This window comes from Molothrus ater, chromosome 4 (assembly GCF_012460135.2).
Source record: "Molothrus ater isolate BHLD 08-10-18 breed brown headed cowbird chromosome 4, BPBGC_Mater_1.1, whole genome shotgun sequence".
Classification (NCBI taxonomy): Eukaryota; Metazoa; Chordata; class Aves; order Passeriformes; family Icteridae; genus Molothrus; species Molothrus ater.
In genome coordinates, this window is record NC_050481.2 from 67,063,103 (window position 1) to 67,077,728 (window position 14,626).

At 44.4% G+C, this 14,626-nt stretch overlaps 1 protein-coding gene across 1 annotated transcript; it reads right to left on the bottom strand.

Annotated features, from left to right (window-relative positions):
- Window positions 1-5,639: 5,639 nt before the first annotated feature.
- Window positions 5,640-11,139, bottom strand: CD8B (CD8 subunit beta). The gene is made up of 5 exons (XM_036382854.1): window positions 11,094-11,139; window positions 8,368-8,730; window positions 6,478-6,561; window positions 5,795-5,884; window positions 5,640-5,680 (listed from the first exon to the last, which is right to left on the bottom strand). The coding sequence occupies exons 1-5, from the start codon at window positions 11,137-11,139 to the stop codon at window positions 5,640-5,642; spliced, it is 624 nt and encodes a 207-aa protein (XP_036238747.1).
- Window positions 11,140-14,626: the final 3,487 nt, after the last annotated feature.

A 14,626-nucleotide genomic window follows, 5' to 3' on the forward strand; every position in this document is an offset into this window, starting at 1 on the left:
ACTCTGGGGAATCAGCCACAAGCTTTTATTATTCATTCTTGTTAAGCCTTCTGTCTGTATCCTTCTCTTTAGCATAGTTTTAGCATAGCATTCAATATAATATAATATAATATAATATAATATAATATAATATAATATAATATAATATAATATAATATAATATAATATAATATAATATAATATAATATAATATAATATAATATAATATAATATAATATAATATAATATAATATAATATAATATAATATCAGCCTTCTGAGAACATAGAGTCAGATTCTCATCTCTCACCTCGTCCTGGGGACCCTCACAAACACCCCTGGCTTTGCCATCTGAACAAGTTTCCTTTGCTTATTGACTTCCAGATGAGCCATTCAGCTCTTAGGGATTTGGGGGTTTTATATTAAGTGAACTAAATAATTTTGCTGTGTGAGATCCCTGTTGCAACAACACTTAGATCTGTTGTACCTGACAGAGAAAAGATTCTGAGCTTGATGTCATCACTGGGGGTATTTTTTGGAGTGTTTCGTATCTGGTTTTCATTTATTAACTAGATAAGAAAGTGTAAATAGCAATAATGATTCTCTCTTAAAATTGTGATGCAGCCCCCTTTCATGCTCATGTGCATCTTAAAGGCTAAATGAGAAGTTGAACTTTAGTAGAAAAACACAAATGCCTAAGGGAGGAATGTTAAAGGCTTCTGTCATCTTGCAAACATTTAAAGCACGGGTGAGTTTTGCGTCATGTGGAAGAACCATTGGTGTGTGAAGTCAAATTAACCTTTCTCATAGCAAGGTAGTGGAGGAGCAAAATACACAACTTATATGAATTTATTTTTGACTTGGTCTAATATGTGTTCCACTTAAATGAATACTGCAATAACAAATATTTGTTTATAATCCCACAGAAGCTGCAGATCTCACCCTGAGTGCACTCATTATAGGTATATTGATATAAACAAGTACTTGTTATTTCAGCAAATAATATATACTTTAATATCCAGAAATTATATTAAACAATAATCAGAATAATATATTAAAACCCCCAATTTCTTGTTTATATGAGCCAAAAATTTAACACATTGGTATTTTTGGCTTAATGAAGTCCAGAGAAATAGGGGCAAAAAGTACTAATGCTACCAGGAGGTAGTTCTTTTATTCCTAGAGGGTTTTTTTGGGGGGGATTTCCTTGTAGTTTCTGGGACACATCTGATTTATTCAGTGACAGAAAAAGACATTTAGAAATTCCCACTTAAGAGATCTGACCTGAACGCTTAGAAGCCCTGCTGTTAATCCATTTCTCCTGCCAGGACAACATATTTAATAAAGAGCTGCAGTGCATGGGGCTGTTCTGGGCGAGGATAAATCTGAAGGAATTTAAACAGCCTCCATGGATAAAGTATCTCATTTTTTTTGCACAGATTTCGAGTTGAATAATTTAATAGAGGTTTTTCAGCCTTTCTCCATTACTGTGCCTTACCCAGCAGTTTCTAACTGAAAAATTGTTTTTTATATATTAGGAGCTTTAAACTCAGAGATAACTTTACTCTTCTGTCAATAATTTTCTTTCAGTTGAATGTTTTCAACTGCACCTGATTTGATTTACTTTTCTGCATCATAAAATCACAGACCATCTACATAAAAATGACTGAGCAGTTTAAAAGAAAAAAGAAAAATTGAGCACTTCCAATATTAGATTAACAACTGAGCTATTCTGTAAAGACTGGCATATTTTTAAAAATGCATTTACAGAACTGTAGCAAAACCATAAAGACTGTTTACTGCAATGCCTGAAGTACCTGTATTTATGCTCTGTATCTATGTCCTTTGGATATTTTAATGTTTTCAAGCTCTGCAACGTTCATTGAGAGAATGACTCTTTTATAATATAGAATATGAATAGTATAGTTTTATAATATAGAATATGAATTCTATATATTCGTTGTATGTAGTCTATATATTCTATATTTTATTTATATATAGATATATATATAAAACAATATATATGCTATATATATAACATATATATATGTTATATCTGTTCTATAGCATGTTCTATATCAAATATATAATATATACTATAAAATATCAAAGAAATAATAGTAATAATAAACCAGACTATTGCAACATATAATTTTTGATCTCTTTTACAATTGCTTTCCCAATGATTTGTGGGGATGAGCACAACATAGGTGAAGTTTTGTTCTTGAACCCATACATCTGCAAAACCCTCCTTGTCCTTTTGCCTTTTTCCAAATTTTGTGGTGTCTCCTTTCGTCATTTAAGAGGAAATGGTTTATTTACATTTGAAGCAAGATATTTGATTTATATCTATAAAATCCTGTTACTTTTCCTTCTAGGTATGGCTGCTCCTTGCTGCAGGCAGGATGGTGACAGTGGGAGACAGGAGAAGGCTGATCCATCATTGGAAGGAGTCAAGGAATAAATTAGGAGCCCTCATGTGCCAGGACATGGTGGCATGAGTGACACTGTGATGGACAATGCTGTCACCTGTATCTCTGTCTCTCTGTGAATCCAGGGATCCTGATTTTACAGAGATGCACAGAAACACTTTCCCATTCATTTTCAAGTTGGGAACGTTGTGCCACACCAGAACATGGCATCCCTGACCCTTGGCTGGCATCATCACTGTGCTCTCAGCAAAGAAGCTGCAGGAATTGGGATATCAGGGAACTGGGATAATTTTCTCAGCATCTTTCCATTGGTGTTTCTGTTTTGTGCTTATTTATGCTCTGGGAAAAAAAGTCTACAAAATGAGTATCTGTTTTTATCTATCAACTCTCACAATTGTGAAACCTGCTGCTAAAATCTCTCCCAGTTTTACTGTCTAAAGCACTCTATTGATGATTATAGAAATTACTGTTATTTTTTTCATAATTTCTACTGGTAAACTGCCCAAACCTGTGTTTCAACAGGCCAGACAACATTCACTGTCCTCTCCTGTTTTCACTGCACACAGGTGATGGAGAATCTGGGTGGGTTTTGGGTTGTTATTTTTGGGGTGTTTTTGTTGTTGTTTTTGTTGTTGTTTTGGTTTTGTTTTCTCCTAAATACAAAGGAAAAGTGAAAACTAATTGGGGAATTCAGACATTAAGCAAGTTTTTTTGCTGTGGGTGAGCAGAGAGCCAAGGAGTAAATCCCTCTCCCTTGTGCTTGTGTTGTTGGAGTTGGTACAAGTGACTGAAATCCACCAAGACAAGAAGGTGCTGTCCTGGGGAGGGGTTTCAGTCAAGGTCAGACACTGTGAGGATGTCCTGAGTGTGGGGAAGAAGGAGCAGGAGTGGACTGGGCAGGGTTATCCCGAGGCTGCTCACCTTCCTGAGGAAGAGGAGGGTTGGGCTCTGCAGCCTGCGTTTGCTGCTTGGCCATGGGAGGTGGGAGAGCAGAGCAAGATGTGGGCATTGAGGTCAGGACACCTCAAGAGTGAGAAAAGGAGCTGGGATTTCAAAGGCAGCTGCAGGCAGAGGAAAGCCCCTGTTTTTTTAAAGAATTAACCTTTGCTCATGAGAAGTTTCAAAGGGGTTTTCTTACAGCATGGAAAATGTACATGCCATAAAAACCATCTGCTTCTGGGGCAAAGCTCTGCTCGCTACTTGCAGGGCAGGAAAATGATGGTTTTAGTTAATCTGAGCTCTCCCAGAGGATAAACTGTGATGTGTGGGGGTCAGAGATGCTCAGAGTCCCCCTCCCTGCTGCACCTGGGCTGGGGTCTGGTGCTGGTGTCCCCACAGCCATCAGCTGGGTGGCCTGAGAGCCTGGGTGAGTGTCACAGCCTGGGAAAGCTGGCTCAGCATGACCCACTGCCAGCTTTATTTATCCACTGCATCATTTAGGGGAAGCACCAATAGCTGGGCTTGAGACCAAGCTCTACAGAAAATTCAGCATTAAAGAGGAAAGCAGCAGCACCTGCAGCTGGGAGGGAAGGGAGGGGAAGGCCACAGTGGTGCTGCTGTGCCATTGTGATGCTTTCACCCAAAAGCTCATCCCAAGACTGTGTTAGCCCCAACCCTGGGGACTCTGGACCACCTTCCCCTTGCTCTCCCAGTAGGCTGACACCGGGCTGGTGCCTGTGTGGGAGCAGATGTAGGGCTGGGGGTGCACCTGAGAGCGAGTGCTCGCTGCCTGTGCTCAGCAGGATGCCAGATTTCCAGCCCCAGCTCTGCCTTGGCACCCTGGGCAGCAGCTGAGCCTTGTTGCCATCCCTGGGGAGACCCTCCCTGCTTCTGGCATCACTCAAAACTCAGCACCCATGGGCATCACTCAGTGCTCAGCATGCAGGGGTGTCACACAGGGTTCAGGACCCAGGGGTGTCACCTGGGGCTCAGCACACCCAGTCAGCCCTCAGGGCAGTTCCCACTGGCCATGCTGGGCTCAGGGCCAGCCCCTGGGGGCCTCTGTTTGCTCTCAGAGGTGCTGTTGACCTTCAGGCTGTGCCAAGTGTTTGGCCTTGTGTGCATGGCTTTGTCTGGTTTTCCTCTCCCACCCCTGGCTGTTGGCAGTCTCCCATGGGAGAAGACACCCTCCCAGATCTGCTTCTCCTGGAGATTTTGCTCTGCTTTAACTCTTTGCTGGTTGGAGGCCATGGTTCCTTGCTTGCCACACAACTGTGTGGATGAGAAGACACCAGCCTGTAGAACAAAATAACTGAGTGATATTTTCACTTTTGGTGTTGAATAAACCTGCGCAGGGTCTTTAAGGTTGCCTCTGGCCCATCCCTGCTGGTTACCCTCAAAGTGTTCATTACCAGATTTTTATCAATCAGTATTAACAGGAGCTAAAAAAGCACCTTTGTGCTGTCCTACAGATGGACACAGAGGAGAGCCAAGGAGCTTTTTCACAGCTTTCCAGCCCATCTGAGTCCCTTTGGTATCGTGGATATTTTCACCCCCAACGGAGGAAGAGAATGATGCATCTGACTCCATCTTATCAGAAGGCTAATTAATTACTTTATTATACCATCTTATTCTATATTATATTACACTATGTTACATTACATCTAAACTGAATCTGCCAAGCACTCAACTCTGCACACACTGCTCTGAATCTCGTGACTGTCAGCCCACAGTCCCAACACACACACACACCTGGCCTTCATAGGCCAAGGAAACAAAACTCCATCACTTTGGATAAACAATCTCCTTATTGCATTCTACTTTTGCACAAACACAGGCACAGCAAATAAGATAAGAATTGTGTTTTCTTTCTCTGATGTTCAGAGAATGTGAAACCCAGAAATATTCTTGGGAAGAATTGTGCCTTGCTTTTCTCTGCGAAGAGAAATGTGGCGACGCTTTGGTACCAGCCCCTTTCCCCCTATGCAGAGCCAGCCATGGCATTTGTCCTGCTCAGTGTCCTTTGGGAAGTGCTCAGGATGCTGCAGAATCCAGCTTGGTCCTTCTGCCAGCTGTTGTGTCCAGGAGAATGTTGAAGTCATGCAGGAAAGAAATGTCTCTCCTGTGGTACAAGCCCATGTCTGTCCCCTGCCAGGTCCTTCCTGGTCATGTCCTGGCAGTGCTCAGGCTCCTGCAGGGGAAGGTCTGTGGCTTCTCCCTGCCTGCTGAGGCAGGGAGGGCAGTGGGATTTACTGGGATTTACTGGGAATTTACTGGGATTTATTGGGAATTACTGCTTGTGGATGCGAAGCCGCAGCCTCCGCCGCAGACCTGGGAAGAGACAGGAGACAGCGTCCGTCAGTCCTGTGCCCCTGTCCCAGCTGTCCATCCCCTCCTGGGCTGCCCCAGGGCCTGGCCCCCTCAGGGTGCTGGCAGGAAACTCACGGTGCAGGCGGTAGGCGATGGGGACCAGGCTCAGCAGGAGCAGCAGGACAGCAGCAGCCAGTGGGATCCAGACCAGGGGACTGCAGGCACCTGGGGAGAGGAGAGCACTCAGCACCTGGCACCACCCTGCCCCAGCAGCTTTGGGCATGGAGAAGGGAGGAAAGCAAGGCAGAGGGGTGGTGAGGATGTGACCATCACCCTGGGGTAACCTTTGAAGGATGCCCCACAGAACCACAGAATGGGTAAAGGTGGACGAGAGCCCAGTGGGTCACCTGGGCCAACCTCCCTGCTCAAGCAGGGTCATCCCAGGGCACATGGCACAGGTTTGTGTCCAGGTGGCTTTTGCATATTTTTGATGAGGGAGACTCCACAACCTCTCTGGGCAGCCTGTTCTGGTGTTCAGTCCCCCTCACAGTGAAAAAGGCACTGCAGGGAACTTAGCTCTGAGGTCCTGAGACCCTAAACTGAAATCCATCCTACCCCTAAACCTGTGGATGTCCCAGGGAATCCCTCCTAGAGGCAGAACTCAGCTCTATCCAGAGCAGTGAGTCCATCTGGACCCAGACAACCACTCCTGCAGGGTGACACTGTGGTGGCCCCCACCCCAGGACAAACCCCACTGAGCCCTGAGGAGCCCAGGAGCTCAGCAAAGCCTTTTCCCAGGAGCTGAGGCAGAGCCATACCTTCCCTGCCGGCAGCTTTCCTTTTGGTTGTCCGTGGCAGAGGCGTTTTGGACACTGGTGTCTGTGTGGTCTTTGGAGGCAAAGCATCAACTGGGGATAAGGAGAAAAGGAGGATGGTGAGTGTGGCAGAGGGTGCAGAGAGATCTCCAAGAGCAGCCAAGAGAGGCAGCCTTGAACCAGCCCCTTGTGCCTTGAACCAGCCCCCAACAGCTGACCCCCTCACTCAGAGGGCTGAGCTTGACCTGACCTGAGCCTCTTGGGGCTCACAGAAGTTACCAAGAGCTTTTAAAAGTGTTAATAAAGTAATGTACCAGGTAAAGAAGGCTCATGCAGGGAAAACCCCCCAATTTTCTTCAGTGACATTTGCTGCCAAGCATTAGCTCACCAGAATTGCACAAAATCATGGGTAGCAGGAGATTTCAGCAGCACTGGAATGCTTTAAGGGATCCCTGGATCTTTTCTTTATTCACATTGCTCTAATCTTTGCTCAACACTTGATTTTTTTTCCTGATAAAATGAGGGTAGGATTTATTATGGTGTGTCTAAACTACAATGGAGCACACTTGTTTCTGAATAAAGTTGGCCAGGAAAATATGCCAGTAATGTCATTAAATAGCTGCAGGTCTGACTGCTCAAACCATATTTATACAAAATTTTAGGTGATTGAAAACTTTTTTTTCCCTGTAAATTCTTACAGAAACTACCATTCTTTTACATGAAAAGATGAAACATCAGGGCTCTGGGATTTATCTGGACAACTTCTCCCTTAAATTATAATAGACTTAGGGAAAAGAAACTTAAAGACAACTTGTTTTATCATGAGAACTAAAAGGAAAAAAAGAAAATATCCAGCCAAGCCTGAGTCTTCCCAGAGCACCTGCTGCTGTTTACTTTTTAATTGGTGTCCTTGATCAAGCTGCATTTCAAGCCTGTTTTTCGTGCTTTGCACAGAGATATGTGCCCAGCTGTTAAAAAACAATTCTCCTTTATCTTAAACCAGCTTTTCTCTGAGCCTGCAAGAAACCAAAAGGGATTTCTCATCCAGTTCAAGGTACAGAGTGTATTTGCAAAAAAAAACCCAGAAAAACTGGGACACTGGGTCCGCTTTAGAGCCAGAAGTGGCATTTTGCTTAAATAAGTTATTTGTATCTTAGTTAAATAAGTTATTTGTCTCCCTGAAAGTCTGCAAAAATAGAGGCTGAATCCCACTTCAAATACATTCGTTTTTCTGCATCAACTACTGCTCTGTGGTCAAAAGGAAAATGGGCTGAAAAGAGCTTCTGTATGCCCCAGGTGTCTGTAAAGCCTCTCTCCTCCCATGACACCTGCAGAAAAATGTTATTCCTGTTTGGATCTCCCCAGGGATTCTGGGCTGTGGCTTTGAGGAATAAATCCCATTTCAGTTTTTTTTTTTTGAGGGGGTGGTCTTGAAAGCTGCCATCAGATCCACCCCAGAGATTTCAGGGGTGATGCTCTCTGGCCTCAATGCTGCACTTGTCACTTGGAGTGAGAGTAAGGGAGAATTATGGGATGGAAGGACCTGTGAACTGAGCAGGGCACACATCCAGCCTCTCATCCAGACTACAGCAGGGAATGAGAAAAACACAGGGCATGGCAATATCAGGTCCTGCCAATGAAATCCTAGAGCACCAGGAGCAATGCTGTGCTCAAGGCATGCCCACAGCAGAGCAAATGCTGATGGCAAAAGGACTATCACACGAAGCTGACCTAAATTTTAGCCATTTTCTGTATTTTCTGCTTTATCCGGTCTCAGAGACAAAACCCAGAGCCCCAGCCTTGCAATTCAAAATTGGGAAGAGTCTACCAAAAGGAATCAGCCCTTTCCCAGGCTCATCACAGCCTACTGGTGGCACATTTTGGAAGCCCAAGGGTGCTGCTTACCCACTGTGAGCTGTGTCCCAGTGCCCAGGAGGAGCTGGGAGTACTGGGACATGGAGCAGTAGTAGATGCCGCTGTCTGAGGGATGCAGGCCGCTGATGTGCAGGCTGTAGGAGCTCTGGGACCCCGCCTCATGGACACTAAACTTTTTCTCCTCCACATTTCGGCCATATGTGGCTTTGCCCATTGCGTTGGAGAACAACAAGAACTGGAATTGTTGCCTCTCCTGGCTCCAGCGGTACCAGTAGACCCCGGTGTGCTCCTTCTTCAGGTCACAGAGGATTTCAGTTTTATTGCTAGTTTGGGTTAGCATATGCCCTGGAGTTTGGGTTAATAGTAGAGTTGTATAAAAACCTAAGGAAAAAGAGAAATGTACAGTTATTATTTTAACCTCATTGTTTTTCTTTCGTGCAAAATACAGATTTTCTTTCTGGGTTCAATAAAATCACAGTAGACACATAGACCAGGGGGGTCACATGAGTGAGAAACAGGAGCATTTTTATCAGGATGCTCCCATATTCCCTCAGAGGCCTTTTTGGGTTCCCCAGCTATTGTTTTGGCCAAGCCAAATTATACAAGCAGATTTTCTCTGTGAACATTCCTATAGGAAGGAGGCTCACTGACAGGGAGAGGGATGGAGGGGTGGTTTTGAGGGTCTCCTGGGGGCTGTATGTACAGGGAAGAGCATCCCTGCCTGCCCCTGTGAATGCCCCTCTCCTGCCCTCCTTACCTTTCTCATTTTTCAGACATTTTACTCCTTTTTCAACAAATTTTAGTGCCTCTTAACTGATTTGCCAAATTTTTCTTCTAACAGATACAACACAAACATTTCAGGAGCAGAAAAAGAGACCAAAAAACATGCAAAACATGTCAAAATGAACCACTTTGATATTAGTTTTCAGACAATAATATTTTTCAAGGGAATTTTGAGACATGGGGAAGGAGAGGGAGTGAGGGGCAGCGGTGGGGTTCAAAGCTTTGGTTTGGGATCACATCTCCCTGTTTGGGCTTTGCAGCTTGGTGGAAATTATCTGAGTCTTGTTTGGCCCAGGCAGATGTGAGGGGTGTCTGTGAGAGTGAGGATATGTCCTTGTGGAAAGGATAACAGGTAACTTGTGATCCTTGCTGTTCAGCAAACAGTCCTGTGAAGCTGCAGACACTCTGAGCCCGAGTGAAAAACAGCTCTCTGGAGATAAGGACACTCCTGCTTCCCCCATCTCTTTCCCAGGCATGTTTTAAAGCTGTGCAAAAAGCTCAATAATACATGTTTCTTGTCTTTTTTTTTTTTTTTTACATTAAAATGTTCCTTTTTCTTCAAAATCCTGAAGTTGCTTAGGGCAGTTTTTCAGCCTCATGCAGCCCTGTGGTGTGGGGATGGATGGGGACGACCCAAGAACATCTAAAGGCATTAATGTGTCCCAAGGTCCTGATGTCTCCCATGTTGCCAATGGGACAGGCAGAGGAGAGGGCTTTGGTGACTGACAGGGGTCCAGAGCCTTCCTCTGTCCCCACACCAGTGACCCCAGTGCTGCAGAGCACTAACATTGCAATGCCAATATTCCAGTGTTACACAGCAGCTGCAGCGTTTCACCACATCCTCTGGCTCTGTGATAGCATTAATGTTTTATTAAAATATATAATTTTTAGGCTTTAGAGAGGTTTAAATTCTCTCAGATTAAGAGAGAATTAAATTTAAGGTTTAAATTCTCTCAGATTTTGTCCTGGCAAACACCTGTGTGGTTTTTTAGGGGATGAAATGTGTGTGGCCACGGCACATGGGGGCTTCAGGGTCTCCTTGACTGCCCTGAGGTCTGGCTCTGCTGGGTATGGGAAACATAACTCTCCATGAAAAACTTATCCTTGACCTGTTGGAGACACTGCTATATAAGTCAGAAAAGATAAGAAGAGATTCTGGAAGATCTCAGCTCAGTGCCAGTGGTCAAGCCAGGAGTGAGCTGGGATGGAGACAGAGAAGAAAACTCATCCTCAGTCATCCCTTCAACCCCAAAACCTCTCTGTTCCCTTTCCTGGTGAATATTCAGGGGGACTATGGGGAATCATGGTGCTTGCCCAGACCAGCCTGCAGCAACTTAAAAATTACCCTTTTTCCTTTTGCATGGGGCAAAGCAAACTCCCATTTATTGAGGTATTCTCAGTGGGTTCCCCACCTCACAAATCTAGTGGATATCAGAACCTGTAAGGCAGAATGGTTTTACAACACTCCAATTCCAGCTGTGGCCCTTGGGAAATACTCAGTCTTTGGATGATTTAGAAAATTTGGGATGTTTGTCATATTTGTGTTACATAGGTAGTGGAGAAAGGAGCTATTTTAACTTCTCCATCAGCAGCTTCCTACAGCCCATCTGCACTGAGGAGTAAAAACTCTGTGGTGTCTCTACCACTATGTATGGAAATATGAATAGAATATAGAATAGAGTAGAATGGAATGGAATAGAATAGCACAGAATAGAATGGACTATTTCAGTTGGAAGGGACCTACAGCAAGCACTTTCTGACCAGTTCAGGGCTGACAAAAACCTAAAGCATGTTATTAATAGAATGATCCAAAACTATTTGAAATAGGTAACAATACCCTGTAGATCTCTACTGTGATGGTGTATTTAATCTTCCATCATCCAGCTGCTGGAGTGTGGTGGAGGAGAGGCTCCAGCAGGATTTTAGGTGCCCTCAACCCCTAAGAGATGTGTCCCTCTTACCTGGGATCTGGAGGCAGATGCAGAGACGGAGCCATGGCCGGGCCATGGTGGCGGACTCGGTGACAGAGGGGTTTTGTGACAAATCCCCCTTTCCACTCGCTGTCACCTCTTGGTGGCAGGGCTGGCTTCACCCCAGGAAGTCCTTGCCCCTCTCTGTGCAGGTCTCTCACCAGCAGCTGCTAAAGAGCCTCAGCCCGGCAGCTTCTTCTGCGCCGAGCCCCAAATCCAAGAGTCTGTCAGGGCAGCGCCCTTTGCTCTCCTCCAGCACTTCACAGGGTACCTTAAATCCCCTTCAGAAAAATAAAACCAAGAAAACTCACTGATTTTTAATTTCTTCAGATTTCTTAATGTTTCACCACCTAGTTATTCCTTCTTCTTTTAATCTACTTCTATGCTATCAAAAATTTACAAATGGGACCATGGTCTTAAAGATAAAAGAAGGAAAGGATGAATTTTGGCTGGTTTTCTCCCCGTTGAAATAAAAAAGCATTCAAAACAGGGAAAAGGTGCAATTTGATAAATTTGTTTCCTTCAGGAGAATTTAGAGCAGGTGTTTTTCTCTGAAAAATGCTGAACACCAGACCAACCCAACATAAAGCAGAGATGTGAAGCATCACAGAAAGCTTTGAAATCAAGAGCAAGAAACCTCAAACAAATTTGTGGCTGAAAAACCACAAAAATGAGGAAATTCTGCTGGGGCTTTCCACCTCAGAGCAGTGCTGCTTCGGTAGCTGTGACAGCATGCAGCTCATAGGCAGAAATATTTAAATGATAAAGTATCAGAATGACTTTGAAATGTCTGGGAGGAAGAGGTTTGAAGCACTTGGGGTTTAGGATTCAAAGACAAGTACAAGAGGTGAAATTATGGAGATGAAATGGTGTCACCAGACTTCAATATTTTCATGTTTGGGGAAAAAATAGAAATTATTTTTACTTATTTGCTGCCCACTTGGCTGCCAAGTGAGATTCAGTTTTCTTTTCTGTCCCTCTCATGCAGATACTTGTGGTCCTTACCATGCTTCAGCATCTCCCCAGAAAAGGAAATCTCACATGGGGGCACTGAGAAATCTCTTCCAGGATTGAGCTGGCAGATGAATAGGAAAAACAATATTGCATCTTGTACACTGTGAGCTTTTGGTCTGTTTTATACCAGATTTTTCCGTGCTGCTGTAACACATCCTCTCCCCATTTCTGTTTAAATTAATTTCCTGCTCGAAGCGGGTTGCTAGCTGCAAAACCCTTGCCACAAAAGGCTCATCTGCTAAACTTTAGGGTGGGCTGAATTGCTCCTTAACTCTTTCCTGGCAGGAGAAGGCAATTTTAGAGTTTTCAAACCCATTTCAGTGCTTTTAAGCTCTTGTTTTCAGAGCTGAGCCCTTGATGTGGGTTGCAGCAACACTTGCCTCTGCTGTCCTCACCTTCTGCTCATCTGTCCCCTTTTGTTTCACATCCCCCTGAGATTTGGCCCTCCCTAAAATGAGGTGAAACACTTCTTTTTATTGAGGTGGGGTGGCAGGGAGTGCTTGGTATGAGAAATGCCACTGCAAGTGAATTTTCCCTTCCTCCCTGTGGTGAAGTCTGTGAGGTGAGCCCAAATCCCCAGCTGCTGCAAAGGTTAAATCCCTCTTTTCCCACTGCTGCTGTCGCCTGGAGCAACTTCTGGCTTCCTGGCCAGGACAAGAATTTTTCCCAGAGGTGGCTTTTGCCATCTTTACAACTTTGGATATGGGGGTGTTACACTGGGATGACTCCCCAGGAAATTGAGGCAGCTTTTGAGAAAGCACAAGAAATATATGAAATGTAAAAGCATGGTGTACTGGAATATAGATTAAATATAATTTTTTAAAAATTGCTGTTTATACTCAGTGAAGCTGTTTACCAGTGGCCAAGCTGTTCTCAGGACTGGCTGTTGCTCCTACAAGAAAACATTTTGGAGGAGGGAATTCTTTGTCTGGCAGCAAAGCTCTGACAAAAATCAAAGCAGTGCGTGAACGTGCACGAGACAGCTGCTGTTTGTAACATCCCCACATTGTTTGGGGCTGCTGTCCTGGGAAGAAAATGGGAGGAAAGAAGGGTGTAAGTTGATCTTATCTGTTCACACAAGCAAGATTTGTTGGTGACCTTGCTGAGGAATAGCAGCTCCTAATCACCAGTGTTTAGCTCATGGCTGGGCCGTGCTGGGGGGAATAGTTGAATTTTGGTGTATTTGTACTACGAAGCTGCACAATTTCCAGGGGAATTTTATTCTTTTTCTGAAATTAAAGACAACCATCCCTGTCCCCAGCCCAGTTATGTCCCCTGTGAACTCATCCTAGTGGGAAACAGCCCCTCTTCTTTTTTCCAGCTTGCATCCTGTCCACCTCACCACGCTGAGACTAATTTCTGGTGCTTTCACCAGATTTTCTGCACTTTTTACTCTTTCTTTTCCCCCCTCTTATGAATTTTCTACAATAAAGTGTTTGTTTTGGGGGGCTGGAGCAAAACACTGGTGTAGAAGAACAGGGTTTAGAGCCAAGAAGCAGGACCTGGCTGGGGTTTCATATCTGTTAAACTCCCATGCTGCAGAGGAGGTTAATTGCAGCTGGGCTGTAAATGCCTGGCTAGAGAAAACAGCTATCACAAAAATAGAGGAAAAAATCATTCTCTCTGTGCTTTTGAGGTTAGAAGGATTGATTTCAGGGGTCAGGGAAGGCTGCTCAGCCTCCAGGCCAGTCCAACACAAGCTGGATGTGTACTATGTAGAAATAGGGGCTGCTCTGGGGTAGAGGGGTGCAGGATTGAAACTCCCAGGGCTCCAGCATCTGTGAACACTTTTTTTCCTTTTAAAATTTTTAAAAAATGGTTTCATTCTAGTGGAGGCTTTAGCTTCTGGAGTATTTCATTAGAGGTAAAAGCAGTAATGAAAATGATAGCATTTTCACTGAGTGAGATGATTGGTACCTTTTTCTGAGTGTAATAGCAGGAAAAAAAATAACCCCAAAACCCCAAAACAAGTGGGTCAACTTTTCTAAACTTCTCCAAGCTAAGATGTGGTTTGTATGGTGAGGCTGGGGGGGGGGGGGTGTCCATCTGCTTTTGCAGGTGCAGATTTACTGCTGCAGTTCAGCTGATGCAATATCACTGTTGAGGCTCCTGACATCTCATGGGCTAACCCCAAGGTCCATGTCAATGTATGATGAGCTGGGGTGTGGCACAGAAAAATGCTGCTTTTAAAGACCAGATGCCAAAATGGATCTAAATGATGATTTGTGTGAATTTTCCTGTCATTTCATCCCTCCCTGGCAAATAGATCTGTGCTTGAGGGTGGTTTGGCAGGAATGTGTTTGTTACAAGTGTCAGGTGTGAGCTTCTTGTGTGATCTGCTCACAAACCCCAGGTGCTAATGGGGTGTGCAGTAAATGAGGGGGCCATGGGGGGATCTGGAGGGATGGACGGTCAGAGGACAGGCTCCAGCTCTCCCTCTTCAGGACATTTGGTGCAAGCAGGAGTTTAGCGTGAGCCACGATAATCCTGGACCTCCCCTAACAGATAAG